This window comes from Kogia breviceps, chromosome 19, assembly GCF_026419965.1.
Source record: "Kogia breviceps isolate mKogBre1 chromosome 19, mKogBre1 haplotype 1, whole genome shotgun sequence".
NCBI classification, from domain to species: domain Eukaryota; kingdom Metazoa; phylum Chordata; class Mammalia; order Artiodactyla; family Physeteridae; genus Kogia; species Kogia breviceps.
In genome coordinates, this window is record NC_081328.1 from 21,371,654 (window position 1) to 21,390,847 (window position 19,194).

The following is a 19,194-nucleotide window of genomic DNA, read 5'->3' on the forward strand; positions in this document are numbered from 1 at the left end:
GCAAGGTTATTATTTGCATATAAGTAGAATGCATTCCAAAAAGCTCAAAGAGAAAACATTTAAAAATTATAATTGAGTTTAAAAACCTGTAGAGATATAAAATAAATATATAAAAATCAATGCTTTTCCTATATCACATTAATAACATGTAAGAAAATATATAAGAGAAAAAGCATAACAATAATAGCAATTTTCCCACAAGAAACAAATATCTAAAAATAAAAGTCAGTAAGAAAATGGGGGTCAGATTATATAGGCCGCTGTAAGGACTTTGATTTTAAGTGAAATTGTGAACCACTGGAGGATCCAAAGCAGAGGAGTGACATGATCCAACCTACAGGATCACTCTTGACTGCTGAGTTAAGAATAGCCTAGTGGGCAGCTAAGAACAGAAGTGAGTTTAAATCATCAATATATGGAAATAAAAAGCATTAAGACTATCATAAATTAACAAGTATAAGACAGACAATTCATAAAAAGGGGGAGGAGTTAATTTCACTAAGAATAAAAACATCATTTCAAAAGAAAAACTTAAGCAGAAATCATGCTACTTCTCTGCTTCAAAACTTTTTTAACACTCTTCTCTCAAGATACCTGCGTGGCTATTACAACTCTTTCAGATCTTTACTCGATGTCACATTCTCGGATCTTCTAAACTGCACCCCATCCAATGATGCTCCTCCATCCCTCTTCCCTGCTTTACTTTGTTCTCTAAGACTTATTTGTTTTGTTTATTGTTTCCTCCAACTAGAACATATGCTCCTTGTAGGCAGGCTTTTTGGTCTATTTTATTCATTGCTATAATCTAAAACTTAGAATAATATCTGGTATATTTTGAGCACTCCAGAAATATTTTTTTAATGGACAAGTAGCTTACAAGTTACCTGGCAAGACAAGAACAATGTATTTTAAATTTCTAGTGATTTCAAAGCATTCATTCTTACTCTATTCCTTAGCAGTTTTGGTTTTTCTTTCTTTCTTTTTTTTAAAGTTTTTTTGGCTGTGCTGTGCAGCTTGAGGGATTTTAGTTCCCTGACCAGGGTTTGAACATGGGCCACTGCAGTGAAAGTGCCGAGTCTTAACCACTGGCCCACCAGCGAATTCGCATAGTTTTCATGTTTGTTTTTTTAAAACAGAAGTATCAACTTCAAATACCCAGATGACTGAATTTATTTAAGAGGAATAATTTAAAATTTTAGCAATAGGGAGAGTAATCACAGGAGTTTGATATATAAATTGAGCATTACTGCCTCATTTTCCTAAATAAGATGTCTGTTTACTCCATTTATGATGTGAAAGGAAGAAAGAGAAATCTCTTCTGTTTCTCCAGAGAAACAGTTTTCTCAAATTCTAAATTTTATTCCAAGTAGTAGATCTGCAGATTAAAAAAATCTGACACTGAAACCAAAAGTGGAAGACAGAAACTATGTTCTCATTTTTATACATCTAGGTACTGAGCATATAATGGGTATTCAATGAGTACTTCTGATCAGTTGGTATTTAATTAATACACTAAATTAGAACACAGAAAATTCACATCAACTTGCTCCCAAATGTTTTTACCTTTGAAAACTAAGCTCATTAATCTCCCTAAAAAAAACAATTTTTTTTGGTTGAAGTAGAAATGTGGAAAGACAAGTAAGTAGAACATATTTAGAAGACAAAAATGATCAGATTGGTTATGGCTACAGCTCCCTTTTAAGTTTATGTGATCTGTTCATTTATAGCTATAGACTGTAATTTGTTAATCAAATATTTGCAAAAGCATGCTAAAGTAAATTATATATATTATCATTACCCAGACATTTTACATGAGTTGGCAGCTGAATTGCTGAGAAGAGGAAAGATAACTAACCTTATTTTCACTTAAAGAAGTTAGAGATTAACAACTGCAGTATTATTCTATTTGTAATTCATAAATAAATATCAAAACTTATACTTTACTAGCTAAATGGGAATGAATTTATCACCCACCTATTGGTATAACTTTTTCTGGTTCACAACAGCAGCATACTATATTCCCAACATTCTAAATAGTTCCTGGCCTGCCCTTTGGGCCATCCTAATCAAGTCCACCTTACCGGAGGCTCCAGCTGCAGAAATTGCTCTTTAATGACAGAATTGGATTCTTATTTAAAAACAAAAACAAAGCCAAGCAAAATATCCAAGTATTTTCAAACAGTAACACAGTTCTTTAACATTTCTGAGGAAGTAACCTGTTCTCAAAAGCAATGACCTTCTGTGATCTATTTAAGCCTTACATCATTTACAACCAGATAAGAGGATAATGAAGGAGGGACATGCAGATTTACTAAGCAGTTTATGGCCTAAGAATCACTGAAGTACTTTTCTCTTACTGAAAGGAGTTTTTAACATTGCCAACTAAAATGTGGCAAGGGAATATAATAATATGCATATTTTTAGTTGAGATAATAAATGCTAAAATAAAGCATTTGAGTTAGATAAGAAAAGAAAACCCATCAAAATGAGTTCAATGGCCCTAAAATTAGCCCAAAATACTACATTAATTACCTCAGAATCCAGATTCTACTATTTAAAAGAAATCACGCTTATGATACATTTTAGGGAAACTCTAAAAAACATATTTACAAGAAAGAGCACACATATTTTCTTCCAAATAATATAGCTAAACTCTATGAAAAGATGATCATCATTAAGGAAAAAAACTCTCAATTAGTTCTTAAAACATAGTTCTTAAAATCTTAGTTCTTGGGCATCCCTGGTGGCGCAGTGGTTGGGAGTCCGCCTGCCGATGCGGGGGACACGGGTTCGTGCCCCGGTCTGGGAGGATCCCACACGCCGCGGAGCGGGTGGGCCCGTGAGGCATGGCCGCTGAGCCTGTGCGTCCGGAGCAGCCGGTGCTCTGCAACGGGAGGGGCCACGACAGTGAGAGGCCCGCGTACCAAGAGGAAAAAAAAATCTTAGTTCTTCCAATTACCTGTTTCACTGGTGGTAAATGGGGAATCATTCAGTGACCTTGCCTGGATCAAATGAAGTTAATTATTAAAGAGAAATTTAAAATAATAATCATTTGAAGGTATCCCAAGGGGGAAAAAAAGGAAATTGGAAAAGTGAAGCTGTAAGATTGTCTGAAGTGATTCTGAGGAAGATGGCTCACCACAACCACAACTATCACATGACCACCTCCTTTTACCTGCAATTACAAGCTGCTCATGAAAGAGTAAAGAAAAAAAATGACTGTGTGTCAATAAACTGTCTTCAAATCCTAAAATGATACTAAGCATGCACTCTGGGGTTCAAACATCCCAATTTTGGCACGTATTAGCCATTTAATCTTGAGAAAGTTTCTTTAACTTCTTGTAGCTGTGGTTTCCTCATTTTTAGAATGGAGATAAAATGAACTTCAGAGGTGGCACAAGGATTAAATGAGATAATGTACAAGGAGTGTAGTGCCTCCTTTAGTAAGGGCTCAATCTGTATGTGGTAAATTGGAACCTTCCAAAGCATTTTTTTGGGGAAAAAAAAAAGTACAGGAGCTATAGTCAAGAACATTTAATATTCTACAAACATTCAATAAAAACATTTTATGTGCCTGACATTGCACTAAAAATTATAGACATGATTGTGAACAAACTAATTATGTTTAGATTCAAATAGAAGAGAAAATGGGTCATTTTAATCCAGTGTGGAAAGTACAATGAAGGAACAGAGACACAGGGTTTTCAGGGAGCACATAAGCAGTGAGGCCCTAGAAGTCTTGATATTTAAAGAGGTACACACAGAACATCTAAGGGTTGACCAGGGAAAGGAAAACGAGTGTGGCAGAAGAAGGATATTGCAAGCAGAAGTAAAAAAACATGTGTAAAAGTCTCTAGGAAAAACAGGTAGTGATAAGACAGAAAAACAAAAAGAATAACCACTGTATTCTGCTATAATTCAAAAAAAAGGAAGAGGATAACCTATAGAAGGATTTATGCTATGGACACAAGATAAAAGACAAAAAACAAGAGAGAACTTTATTTTCCAGTGAGTGACAAAAAAAGAGTGTTAAAGATGGCAGTTCAACCTAGAATTAGTAGACAGTTCGGTTAGAATGTAGATATTTCAAAGGTTAGCATCTAAAGGATGAGCCTTCAAACTCAAGCAGAGAGATGCCAGACTGTGATTGGATAGGACTATGCATGTACAATAGTAGGGGATTTGATACACTGAACTAAATTTGTAAAAAGCTGATTAAAACAAATTACATTTTGAGTTTATAGTCCGTGGCTCCAAATTCCAACACTATGTGGTGCTAAATAACCATGAACAAAATGGGTGAGGAAAGGCTATTACAAGAAAAAGCCAAATGACTAGTTACTAGTAGAATTTTCTTTCAGATATCAATAATAATAAACTTGTACCAAACTATTTCAAACATTTAACTATATAGAACATGTTTATATTCTCTATATATGTTCTCTGATTCTGAATATCAAAATGTTTAAAAATTAACTTGCCATTAAAAACACTATATATTTGACAAAAACAATCTTTTTAGGAAATCTAATCTTAGGTATTTAAACAGCAAATTATAAAAGAAAAATATATCAGTCTTGATAAAAATCTGATTAAGATCTACTCAAGCATAAAAACTTGGACTTTTGGCTAACGTTCTAATTCAGGGAATTTCCTGGAGGTCCAGTGGTTAGAGAACTCAGTGCTTTCACTACTGAGGGCCCGGGTTCAATTCTTGGTTGGAGAACTAAGATCCTGCAAGGCGGTGCAGCCAAAAAAAAGTTCTAATTCAATTTCTTAAACTTAAATAAAAGGTAAGGTAACAATAGTTTGGAATCTGAAGCTCTAAAAACTGTACTGGCCATGACAAAATCTAAAATCTTGTGTAAATCAAATCAGTTAGTTATTCTAACTCTGTAATGAATACAAATAGCGCCCCAGTTTCATTTGTGATTTACACGAAAGAGAAAAAATTTGATTAAAAATGGCAGTATGTTCAACTTACTGTGACTTCAAATTTTACTTTATAATCATATGTGAAAAAGTAATTAAAGGCATCTGCACTCTAACATAAATGTTATTTACAAGTGAAAAATTATAACTCCTTTTTGTTTCCTAGATACCTTGGGTCATTACACAAATTTAAATGGAGTCAGTGATGCTTTAAAATAAATATTTTCTGTTTACTTATAAATCAGTTAATAACATTCTCTATTTTAATCCCACATTTCTACGTTCCTGACACATTATTTGAAAAGTTTAATATACCAAATATTCTTTGAGTGAGCCTGCAAAGACATCCACAGAAGCTGAGAATTTATAAATAATATGATAAATCACAGACATGAGAATGTAAACCTACCCATGTTAGAATTTCTGTAAGAAATTTAGCAGTAATTCTGACTTTGTCATAATGCTTTCATAGGAAAGCCCACTAAGAAAGGAGCCATTTGCTGAAGCCAGCAGCAAATGAGTTGTCTGTTGTACTAGTTTATTTCTGTTTTTTATTTTTATAAATTCTAAAATAAAAGAAAGCAAACTCATAAGAAAAACACTTTTTTCCCACAGACATGGATGAGTTAATTTTTGTACTGATCTACAGTCCTCTCTTAGAAAACTGCTTGCTCCCAAAACAATTACTCTCTGGAGAAAGTGGGATGAAGCTCACTGACATTCCCAAGCCAAGTGTTCACTAATACAAAAGGATGCAGGGAATTCCTTGATGATCCAGTGGTTAGCACTCCATGCTTCCACTGCAGGGGGCACGGGTTTGATCCCTGGTCAGGGAACTAAGATCCCTCATGCAGCGCAGGCACAGCCCAGCCAAAAAAAAAAAAAAAAAAGAGGATGCATATTCATTGTAAAGCACCTACCTATTCTATACCAGGCATAATGCTGAGTCCCTTAAAAAAGGTACTATCTCATGTATTCCTGAAGGGTAGCACCATATACCACCCCAAACATGCCACTTTAGCATAAGGGTTATTTTGAGTTGAAGGCAATTGAGAAGAAGCTGATACCCAAAAAAGCTCTCCAGCTCCCCCTATTAGCCTAATTTATAAAGATGTCTTACCTGCCCTTCTACCAGGAAGGATAGAAGTTAATCACCAGAGACCACTCTAGATACTTATCAACCTGGAGATAGCACCAAAGGAAAGAATCTACATAACAAACCTTATTAAGCAGTCATATCAATCAACAGTTTTTCCATGTATCTGCCTTCCCACAATGTGTCATCCCTAGCAGCTCAAAGTCCTTTTCTTTTGTCTTGTCACATCTCCATAAAATTATTCCTTTTTGCTAAGATGATGCTATATAAGCTCAAGCTCTAACCACCCCTTTGAGTTACTCATCACTGAAAGTTCTGGTACATAAGTAAGTTAGTTAAGTATCAATAGTAAGAAAGTAAGCTTATTTTTTTTCTTGTTATCTGTCTTTTGTTAGTCTAATTTAAAGGGTCCCACCCAATGAAACCAAGATAAGTAGAGGAAAATACTTTTCCTTTCCCACATTCCTTACAACACATCTATGAGGTACAGTTGTATCATTATCTCTGTTTTCCAGATGAAAAAAGAAGTTCATAGAGATTAAATTTCCCACAGCTACGTGAATAATAAGTAGCAGGGCCAGAGTGTCTGACTCAGAGTCCAAAGAACTCCTAAATACGACATGAGTATTATTTCTCAAAATATAGTTCATGGTCCATCTACATCAGAATTACCCTGTATATCTATTAAAAGTACAGAGTCCTAGGGACCACTGATAAAAATCTTTGAAGACAGAACCAGTAACCTGCACTTTTAGTACCCTCTTCAAATAATTCTGAAGCTCAATAAAGGCTATTAACTACCAATATACAATAGTGGTTTAATAGTTGATTAACTTTTTATTTTAGTGTATTCCTCTTACAAGAAAAAAGGATACAACAAAATTCAGCCAAGAGAGCAGCAATTAAAAATGTTATAGATAACGGAGAAACTGAAAGCATAGTTTATTTCTTCAAGTTTTTAACCACACACTACCAATTTACTTCTATGGCCACCAAGGAAACCAATGGGTGCATTATAGGAGCAGAGAAGGTAATTAGTTCAGATAGCTTATTCTCTTTTTTTTTTTTTTTTTTTTTTTTTTTTTTTTTTTTTTTGCTGTATGCGGGCCTCTCACTATTGTGGCCTCTCCCGTTGCGGAGCACAGGCTCCGGACGCGCAGGCCCAGCGGCCATGGCTCACGGGCTTAGTTGCTCCGCGGCATGTGGGATCTTCCCGGACCAGGGCACGAACCCGTGTCTCCTGCATCGGCAGGCGGATTCTCAACCACTGCACCACCAGGGAAGCCCAGATAGCTTATTCTCTATAGTATTTGAAGTAAGTTAATTTTCTACAGCTCACATAATTTATCTAACCAAAAATTTTAAAGGTAAGATCTAAGAACAAGTAACTTTGCAACCTTAAACAGTTCCTTAAATTTACAAATATAATTCATTTTCACCCTAAAAATGTATGTCTTTATATGAACACTCACATACTATGAAGCTGTTAAACCTTATTCAAACATGATGATTTATCTTGGTCCTTCTCCCTCCTATGGGTTTAGTCCTACAATCCTAAAACAACATATTCTTCCTGCTCACTCCAGGGGAAATCAAATGTTTAAATCAGTACTTAGAATGTAGATGAATAGGATATAAGCCTTGTCCTCAAGGGACTTGTAACTTCTGATGAAAAACAAAGGCATTTCCAACTGACTGACTCTAAGGTAAGGCAAAAAGCACCTTAATTGCTTTAACTGAAATGTTAAGTGTGCAGGAATGCAAAGAGAAAAGTGATTAATTCAAACTGCAGAAAAATGGAGAAGGCATGACAGCATCTGAGTTGGGTTTGATGACAAAGTATTTCAACTGTCAAGAACTGAAAGATGGAATGTGTTCTTAAATGAAGGAATATTAGGAGCAATGGTAGATAGGGTAGCTATAAAAGTTCATGGTATAGTCATGGAATATTGACCAGGGCTCTGCAGTTGAAGCAGAGAACATATGTGAGGAGAAACAGGTATGGAAAATTAAGAATAATAAACTAAGAGATTTTAGAGTTATACTAAGGATTTTAAAACTTTATTCTACAGAATATGAAGAATTTTCAAAGGTTTCTAAGCAGGGAAATTAAGAATGGTTTTTGGTTTTTTTTAAACACAAACTAAAAAAACAAAACCAGAAAACTTGTCTTTCATTCTTTCCTATCATTAACATGTAGTCAGATAAATAAGGAAGTCTATTACAATGATGATAGTAGCAAAGAAAGATGTAAGAAATATGGCTGAGTTAAGATTGTTAGGATCTAGGGCTTCCCTGGTGGCACAGTGGTTAAGAATCTGCCTGCCAATGCAAGACACATGGGTTCGAGCCCTGGCCCGGGAAGATCCCACATGCTGCAGAGCAACTAAACCTGTGTGCCACAACTACTGAGCCTGAGCTCTAGAGCCTGCAAGCCACAACTACTGAGCCCACGTGCCACAACTACTGAAGCCTGAGCGCCTAGAGCCCATGCTCCACAACAAGAGAAGCCACCGCAATGAGAAGCCCGTGCACTGCAACAAAGAGTAGCCCCCACTCACTGCAACAAAGAGTAGCCCCCACTCGCCGCAACTAGAGAAAGCCTGCACACAGCACCAAAGACCCAACACAGCCATAAATAAATAAATAAATTTATATATATTAAAAAAAAAGATTGATAGGATCTAATATGAAGCTTGATAAAGAAGTCAAAGGTAACCTCAAATTGGATTACTAGAATTACAGATACTAGTAACCAAGATGGAAAAGACAGGAGGCATGGAATCTAAAAAATACAACAAAATAGTGAATATAACAACAACAAAAAAAGCTGACTCACAGATGACATAGAGAACAAACTAGTGGTTACCTGTGGGAAGAGGGAAGTGGGGAGGGGCAATATAGAGGTAGGGGAATAAAGAGGTACAAACTATTAAGTATAAAATAAGCTACAAGGGTATATTGTACAACACAGGGAATACAGCCAACATTTAAAATAACTATAAATGGAGTATAACCTTTAAAAATTGTGAATCACTATATTATACACCCATAATTTACATTATATTGTACAGCAACTATACTTCAACTTAAAAAAAAGAAAAGAGAGGAAGAAGAATATGCTGTTTGCTTTTTTAACCTATAGATGGACTGAAGTGAGGAAAATAAATTTGGTTTTAGACATGAGAGTAAGATGTTAGAATATATATCCAGGAGGCATTTATTAAAATGAATATGCAGTTTGAGAGATACCTCAAGATCAGAAAACTTCATCTAGGTATCACCTGCAAAGATATGCAAAAGAAAAAAAAAGGCTGTAATGAAGCAAAGCATGTATTCATTTAAGAATAGAATAGAGCTAAAGGCTGATCCATGAGAAATAACTTACACTCAAAAAGTAAACAGAAAAAGGATAGCAGTAAAGAAAAGTCAAAAGAAATAATAAAAAGCTAGAAAACGACAATGTTTCAAAACCAAAGGAGAAGAGAATTTCAAGAAAACTGAATGGTCAATAGTGCTAAAATGCTGCAGAGATATTAGCAGGTACAAAGAATGACCCTAAGAAGAAACCTCTCCGTTTAGAAATTAGGTCATTGTTTCAGGTGAAACAATGCATCTGCATTAATTCTTTTTTTTTTTTTTTTCTGTACGCGGGCCTCTCACTGTTGTGGCCTCTCCCGTTGAGGAGCACAGGCTCCGGACGCGCAGGCTCAGCGGCCATGGCTCACGGGCCCAGCCTCTCCTCGGCATGTGGGATCTTCCCAGACCAGGGCACGAACTCTTGTCCCCTGCATCGGCAGATGGACTCTCAACCACTGCGCCACCAGGGAAGCCCTGCATTAATATTTTAAATAATTCAAGAAAAAATATTTTTTAACAAGGCAAAGGCATTGTACTTTTAGATACCATTAAAAATCCAAAAATCTTCCCACTTGATAAAAAAATAAATAGAAAAGATCATTTTCAAATTAAAATGGAGCCATATAATGGGATAATATTTTTAACATTTTGATAAATATTTTGACTCATTAAATTTAAATAAATCTGTAATCTTTAATACAGTGCTTTCAAAAACAAGCAATAAGTAGCATTTGCATTTGCAAAGTATGTCAGAACTAATTTAACTTTAAGCAACTGATAAAGACTCTCTCCTTGACCAAACTTTAGTCCTACTCCTTTGAGTCCTCTTTTCTACTAGGCCTTGAAGTTGGCCCCCATATCCTGTCTTTGGCCTGCCCAGCTGAATCTTTTTTTTTTCCCCATAAATTTATTTATTTATTTATTTATTTTTGGCTGCGTTGGGTCTTCGTTGCTGCGCGCGAGCTTTCTCTAGTTGCAGTGAGCAGGGGCCACTCTTTGCTGAGGTGTGCAGGCTTCTCATTGTAGTGGCTTCTCCTGTTGCAGAGCACGGGCTCTAGGGCACGTGGGCTTCAGTAGTTGCAGCGCACAGACTCAGAAGTTGTAGCTCCTGGGCTCTAGAACGCAGGCTCAGTAGTTGTGGCGCATGGGCTTAGTTGTTCCGTGGCACGTGGGATCCTCCCGGACCAGGGCTCGAACCCATGTCCCATGCATTGGCAGGCAGACTCTTAACCACTGCACCAACACGGAAGCCCTGCCCAGCTGAATCTTAGCAAAGAATCCTGCTAAATCATCCCCCTATTCTTGATATCTGATCAAGTTCCTCATACCTCATATTTAGTGAATAAGTCTTCAGCCTACTTTTAGCAAGAATTCCCCTACACTTGATGATTCCTCTTAGTAATTTTCTCTCCACTGACCCCCTCACCTTGCTCCTTGGCTATAAATTACTTGTCCTTGTAATATTTGGAGGTAAGACCAATCTCTCTCCCCTACTGCAATATGCTACTGCAAGAGTCTTAAATAAAGTCTTGTTTTCCATTTTAACAAATGTCAGAATAATTTTTTCTGTAACATAAGCCATTCAAGGAAAGTAATCACACCTTTAGCCAATAATAATAGAAAAATAATTTACCACACAATCACAAACGAAAGCAAGAGTTCACCAGAATATCCACATGACTGACAACCTAAATATTAATGTAAGTTAGACAGAGCTTAAAGTAAGTATAAAAAGATTCCCTAATTTTTTATACAAAACAATTTTTTTTTAAAGGCTTTCATATCAAAAATAAAGGCGGGGGCACTGAAAAGTAGGAACATCAAATTCATTGCCTATTCATGCCAGAATTTATCTGTCAGAACTTCTGGTGACAATGGAATGAAAATGAGAGGGAAAGTAGCTGGTGTATAACTAGTAGCCAACTCATAAATTTAATGAACAGACAGAAACAAACAGCACTTGATACCCAAGGTCCTCTACTCAGTCAACAAATACTTATTTAAGGCTTGACACAGGGTGAATAAGAAAATAATACAGACTCTCTATGATTTAAGAGAGATGACATGTACAAATAAATGGAATGCTATAAATAATTATAATACAAGGACAAAAGTGATAAGTTCATTCAAGAAGGGTACAAAAAAGGTGTTATGAGAGTTCAGAGGAAGGAGAGATGATTTCTCACAGGAAGGCAATAAAATGTTTTATGAAAACAAAGCAGCATGTGATTTAAGCCTTCAAAGATGACTAAGGCTTATAGGGAGAATAAAAGGAAAAGGCGTTCATTCTAGTGTTAAGAAGTAGCATAAGCAAAAGTCCAGCGTAGGTACAATTCTGTAACCACAGGAAAGAAGAACAGTAGAAGTTAACACTTAGGCCTGTGCTGTGGAGGACTAAATACTGTCCCTCAAAAATTCATTATCACCTGCAATCACAGAATGTGACCTTATTGGAAATAGGGTCTTTGCTGATGTAATGAATTAAGGCCCTTGAGTTAAAATCATCCTGAATTTAGACTGGGCCCTAAATCCAATGACTGGTGTCCTTAAAAGAAGAGGAGAGGACATAGACACACACAGAGAGAAGGACATGGGAAGATGGAGGCAGAGATTGGAGTTACGCTGCTACAGGCCAAGCAAAGCCTGGGGTCACCAGAAGTTGGGAGAGACAAGGAAAGATTCTTCCCTAGGGCCTTCAGAGGGAACAAGGCTCTGTTAACACTTTGATTTCAGCTTCCAGAACTGTGAAAGAATACATGTCTGTTTTTTCAGTTTACAGATTGTGGTAATTTGTTACAGCAGCCCTAGGAAACTAATACAGCTTGGTTAAGGACAATTAGTAGAGGGCTACTGTGAAATAGTAGTATTGACCCTGGTTCCTGCTAATATTTGCTCTTTGACCCAATTCCTGTAATTTCCTGAGTGATAAGAATCTTTTGTTTTAATGTCTGAGATGACTTTTGGTAAGCTCTTAGAAAGGGGCGGGTCACTAGAAAGACTAAGCCGTAATTAGAAACTCGGAACTTTCAGCCCCATTCCCCATTCTCTGGAGAGGGAAGATGAACTAGAAATGTAGTTAATAATCAACCATACTTATGTGATAAGCCTGCACAAAAATCCCCAAACCACAGGGTCTGGAGAGCTTCTAGACTGGTACACACATCTACATGCCAGAAGAACTGGGGCATCATAGCTCCACAGAGACAGAAGTTCCTGTGTTTGGGGCCCTTCCAGATCCTGCCCTATGTATCTGTTCATCCAGCTGTTCATGTGTATCCTTCAACATATCCTTTATTATATAATGAATCAGTAAATGTAACTGTTTCCTGAAGTTCTGTGAACTGTTCTAGTAAATTATCAAACCCAAGGAGGAGGTCATGGGAAGTCTCATTTATAGGTGGTTGGTCAGAAGCACAGGTCACAATCTGGACTTGGCATCTGAAGTGGGGAGCAGAGGGGCAGTCTTTTGAGACTGAGCCCTAAACCTGTGGGGTCTGTACTAACCCCAGGTAGACAGTGTCAGACTGAACTGAGATGCAGGACACCCAGTTGGTATCCATAGAGCACTTGGAGAATTGCTTGGTGTGGGGAAAAAAAAAAAACACCCCACACATTTGGAGTATAAAAGTATTCAGTGAGTAGACAAAAAAGAGAGTTTTCCTTTTCAGCTATGTACTCAAGCCTCCAGTATTCCATTTTACTATACTTTGGAAGAAAAAACCCCTCTGATAATAGGCATATTCTCATATTCTCGTATTACCAGGGAATTGTATTAAAAAGTGAACAGAACACAATGAAATGCCATTACTTACAATGCGTGACTCCAGCCAGAGTTTGGTAGAAAGTGGGAGTATCACTATCATCAGTGAGGGTCACATATACACCTCCAGACAGTAGCCAACGAGAGAAGGTAAAAGCATCTTTGTTCAGAAGAAGCCAATTTCTAAACTTTTCATAGTTTACCTTTTCGCCCTAAAATTAAAACAAGAAAACATAGGCTTAGTCAAACTTTAAGGTACCTACTTGGAACTTATACAGCTTGAAATTTGCATTTAATTGACATTTACCCTTCTACTATCTATAAAGGAAGAATTATCTAAACATCACTATAGGCTATATACCTGGAAATAAAACTGTTTTCAAATATAATTGTACTTCAGAACTTCCATTTGCATAAAATCTATATGCTAATTGCAAATTATTTCATCAATTCATTAAAGCAGTGCAGTTCTACTAATAAGTCACATTTTATTTGCTAAGGTATATCCTGAGATCAGTAAACTGAACTTCTTTCAATATTTAATAAAACCAACTTTTCACTTGCTTCATCCCTCTTCTTCAGCATTTCAATTGGTCAGAATTAGCATATTTTAATTAAATATGTATGGCATTTAAATACTCTTTTAAATTTCATTGGCGAATTTTAAACTATCCAGGAGTCCTCCTCCAAAAGACATCACTGAAAACATGTATTCACAAGTCAACTAGAATACAAAAAGAAGCAAGGAGATTTCTAGTTCTTTGCTTTCTTTCCAAGTATTTGTCTTGCTAAATCTCTGGAGAAAAAAAGTATCCAGGCTAAGAAAGAACATCATATGGCTGTGTAAGTCAATCTCCTTGACTGGAAGACAAAAGGACCCAGGTAGAGTGAGGGCCAGATGTCTCTATGAGAAAAAAGGCAGAAGCAATCCACACAGAAATACAATGAAGAATGACACTCAGGAGCCTAGCAACTCTAATCCTGATGGAGATACTAAGGGATACAAATAACTTAGAACCTAAAAGAGTTATGGTAGAAATAATTTCTATATTGTTAGTAGCATCCTATTAAGTATAGAAACATGATTAAGCCTCATGGTTTCAGAACATGTAACAGTGCAATCCAAGCAATCAAGACAACATTGGAAGTCTTGTTTTTCTAAATGGAAGAATATGGCATTCAGACTTGCTGCAGGGATGTGAGGACATTGCCAACATGTTTAGAGAATCACAGCCATGTTCTTTCTCTACCCCACATTTAGTCTAGAAAGAGAGTTTGCAGTATAAACCCTACAAGCTGATGCACATTTTTACAAGTTAACATCTCTGACATTGGGAAAAGTCTTAAGATCAATAATACCCTTCAACTGTAACTCGCAGGTTTTTTGTTCTTTATAATACATAAAAGCACATCTTATTAATCGATGGCATCTTAGATTCAGTTGAATCTTATTAATCGATGGCATCTTAGATTCAGTTGAACGTGGTAGTTTCAATGGTTTCAGTGAAGCTGTTTTTATAAGATGCACCTTCATGTACCACTAAGAAAGAAAGAAGCTGCCGATTATTCTACCACCTTCACATATAGGTAATATTTACTGAGTATTTACAATGCCCTAAGCACCATTCTAAGTATTTTTATATTCATTTAATCCTCAAGCAACCCTCTACAGGAGATACTATTATCCCCATTTTACACACGAGAAAACTGAGGCTCCAAAAACTTATGCATTCAAGGTTATACCATGGCAGAGATAGGAGTGAACCCGGGTAGTCAAGGCTCCAAAGTCTCTATGCCTAAACTATACACTTCACTGCCTGGCCGACTTAGTGAAATATAAAACAATCTCTGAAATCCACTAGCCCATTGGGATCACTCCATATAACTGGTAGCACCAAAATTCCATCTGCCAAACCTGACTTTTTATGTTTTTGAATCATGGCTCTAAATAAGGGAATTAAAGGGAAAGTCTCCTTTTATAAACTGTCATAATAGCAGTCTAGAAAAAATATTTCCAGTACTATAAAAGGCAATTAAAAACAAACAGACTTCTGAAACTGATACATCTTTGAAGAACAATGTAAAATATGAATTTCCACCTTGAGAATCAACAACCAAAAAAATTCAGTAAGAAAAAATCAATATAACTCCTATGTGGATTTCCTTCATTTCAAGTTACTGAAACATGGTAACTTGAAAAGCAAGGGTCTGGATCACATCATACACATTACTCAGAAATTACAGCAGACAAATACATCAAATAGTTGAATTAGGTAAAATTAGCCCATTTACAGTCTTGTTTTGGGTTTTTTTTTTTTTAACCAACCTTAAGTACCTAATGATTTAAACAGCTATACACATGAGTATCCCAAAACCTAGGTCTCTCATTTCTTTGATCCTCCCTCTTCCATAGATCTTGTCCTTCATACAAGACTAACCCAACCATTTATTACCATAGTCTTATATTGATATTTTTATTATAATAACCATTCTCTTTCCAATAAATGTAATTTTAAGCATTCCACTCTCCCTGTCACAATTTCCTCTTATGAACACACTCCTTTCTAGTATCCTGACTCCAGTGATTTTTTCACTCCACAGGACCTACACCAATCACCTACCCTTCACGTTGCCAAATCTAATGATCACTTCTCAATGATCAAAGGACAACTCACTTGATCTTTTGGCTTATTTGACGTAGTTAAATACTCCTTCCTCTTGAAACATTTTTATCACTTGGCTTCTAGGATACCATTCTCTTTTGTTCCTCCTCACAGGCTATTCCTTAGGCTCCTGTTTTGTTTCTTCATCATCTCGCCATATGTCAGAGTACAGAACTCAGTCTTCCAATCCGTTTTCTATCTTAATTCACTCCTAGATGACCTCATCCACATCTATAAGCCGACAAATCCTTTCCTCTGAACTCCAACTTATATGTCAAAAAGCACAGTTACAACTCCACCTGAATGTCTAATATGATTCTCTAATTATGTCTTAAACTTCTCTTGCTTTTGAAACCTCCAACTTCCCTCTCCTATAGAATTAGCCATCTCAGTTAATGGCAACTCCATTCATTTACTAAATCAAGCAAAACACCTTAATCATCCTTTTCTCTTTCATTCACAGCCCATCATCAATACAAGAAATGGTCCTGTCAACTCCACCTTCAAAATAAAGGCAGAATCTGAAAAGTCTTGTCACCTCACTGTTACACCATGACCTCTTCCCTGGATTATTCAGATACGTTAATCAGACTCTGTTCAGTGTACTTTCTACATAAGAGCCAAAATGATGACGTTTAAAATGTAATTAGGACTTCCCTGGTGGCGCAGTGGTTAAGAATCCACCTGCCAATGCAGGGGACACGGGTTCGAGCCCTGGTCCGGGAAGATCCCACATGCTGCGGAGCAACTAAGTGCATGTTTCACAACTACTGAGCCTGTGCTCTAGAGCCCGCGAGCCACAACTACTGAAGCCTGTGCGCCCTAAAGCCTGTGCTCCTCAACAAGAGAAGCCACCACAATCAGAAGCCCATGCATCGCAACGAAGAGTAGCCTTTGCTCGCTGCAACTAGAGACAGCCTGCGCACAGCAACGAAGACCCAATACAGCCAAAAAAAAAAAAAAAAAAGTAATTAAACAACAGCAATAAAAACTCATATATTTTCCTGCTCAAATACGTCTAAAGATTTCTATCTCACTCAGGGTGAAAGCTGAAGAACACACACTGTCCTACAGGGCCATGTGTAATCTCCCTACCCCATCCCACCCCCTCCCCCAACCTCTGTAGCTTCATTTCCTACTATTCCCTTGCTCATTCCATTCCAGCTAAATTGACCTCTTCTTGTTCCTTGAACAAGTCAAGCACACTTCCCCTGAGGGCTTTTGCTATATTCTCTTCATGAAAAATGCTTTCCCTAGATATCCGCGTGGGTTTTCTCTCTCACTTCCTTAAAATTCTTTGTTCAAATATCTTTCTCTGATAAGCCTCTCCTAACTATCCTATACAAAATACCTACATTTGGCTACCTCCTCCCCATCACCACCTATGCCCTGTAGTCTACTTTATTTTTCCCTATAGCACTAATTATTATCTAATATATGTACCTGCTATTGTGCCTAAATTATAAGAGAACTGGGTGGTTAACCACATTTAATCCCCATCTATAAAATGGTAATGCCTGCATAAACCTTATTAAAATGAAAAAAAAAAAATAGGGACTTCCCTGGTATCCAGTGGTAAAGAATCCGTCTTCCAGTGCAGAGGATGCCCGTTCAATCCTTGGTCAGGGAACTAAGACCCCACATGCCGCGGGGCAACTAAGGCTGTGCGTCTCATCTAGAGCCCACGTGCCACAAACTACAGAGCCCATGTGTCCTGGGGCCTGTGTGCCACAACTAGAGAGAGAAAACCCTCACACCACAACTAGAGAGAAGCCCGCATGCCTCAACAAAAAATCCCGTATGCCGCAACTAAGACCCAACATGGCAAAATAAACAAATAAATAAATAAAATATTTAGAAAACATAATATATATATGTATATATATACATTCTCCCTGGAAATGAGCAAAGCACTTGACAGCTCTGTGAAAAATTCAAGTAATCAGGCCTGTAAAGATTAGATCAGTTTTTTTTTCTGGTCAGCAAATTTTATTAGGGGGAAAAAAATGATCTAGTTTGTCTTGAGGTACTGAAATACCATCACAGCAACTTCCAGTCAATAACTCAGAACCAAAAATGCAGAAGGACAATCCTTCTGCACCAAACACACAGAAATGCTGAGTAAAATGTAACACCATAACTACTACCAAAAACTGCTTAGCCAAGTTCAAAAGCAAGAAAGGGAAATCTCCAGGTGCTATCAACACAGAAGAAACTTAAAGCCAGAGTGATGAAAAGCTAAAGGTAAAGCCAGAGAGTCCAAAGAGATATTAGAACCACACACGTGGGCTTCCATGGTGGCGCAGTGGTTGAGAATCCATCTGCCAATGCAGGGGACATGGGTTTGATCCCTGGACCGGGAAGATCCCACATGCTACGGAGCAACTAAGCCCGTGAGCCACAACTACTGAGCCTGTGCTCTAGAGCCTGTGAGCCACAACTACTGAGCCTGCATGCCACAACTACTGAAGCCCACGTGCCTAGAGCCTGTGCTCCACAATGACAGAAGCCACCACAATGAGAAGCCCACACACTGCAAAGAAGAGTAGCCCCCCGCTCGCTGCAACTAGAGAAAGCCCGCGTGCAGAGACGAAGACCCAACACAGCCAAAATAAATAAATAAACAAATAAAATTTATATTAAAAAAACCACATATGGCTGGGGTATTAACAATCAATGCTTATATAGTTAGGAAGGTGACTAAACAAAATTGAATTAAAACTCTGAATAAAACCAAGAGCAGTGAAAGTGAAATGGAAGTGGGTCAAATAGCCACCCATAAGAAATCATACAGCACTGAGTGCTGCGGGAAAGAATCAGAAACTTGTAAAAGGACTTTACTCTGCCATCTCTTGGGACTTTTCCCATATTAGCAGACCTCTGAGAAGAAATAAAAGAATTTTCTCTGTTAAAGATACACATTTTCTGTTGTTAAAGTTTTTTACAATGAAAATATATTATTTATGAAAACAGGAAAATGACAAATTTTTAAAACCCAAATATTTCACTATGCAAATCAATTAAGTAAAATAAATGATACAATAGGCATTGATGGATCATAGAGGTCACCTGTGGCTCAAGGCCAATAAGTGATATATCTACATGCTCATGATGAAAAGCAATGAGCACCACAACCTAAGCAATGCTGTTTCTGCAGGATCACCTGTGTGTGTGTCTGTATGTGTGCTGCTGTGACAGTGGGGGAGTATGTTTCATTATACCGTTAAGTATAGACAGTTGCCTTTATTGGGAATTGGAAATTTTCAGATTCACAAACACAGCAGTGGTAAGTGTCATAGACCTTTGAGCATAGCACACAAATCATTAAAGCATCAACCATTAAATAGAAAAATGTCAAGAATATGCTACACATAAACATCTAT

At 37.1% G+C, this 19,194-nt stretch overlaps 1 protein-coding gene across 2 annotated transcripts in view; it reads right to left on the minus strand.

Annotated features, from left to right (window-relative positions):
- Positions 1–19,194, minus strand: part of USP32 (ubiquitin specific peptidase 32) — a 193,569-nt gene that overhangs the window by 67,529 nt on the left and 106,846 nt on the right. For both annotated transcript variants that reach the window (XM_059047551.2, XM_059047552.2), the window contains exon 5: positions 13,201–13,360. In XM_059047551.2, coding sequence (XP_058903534.1) covers positions 13,201–13,360 — 160 coding nt within the window. The remainder of the gene's footprint in view (positions 1–13,200; positions 13,361–19,194) is intronic.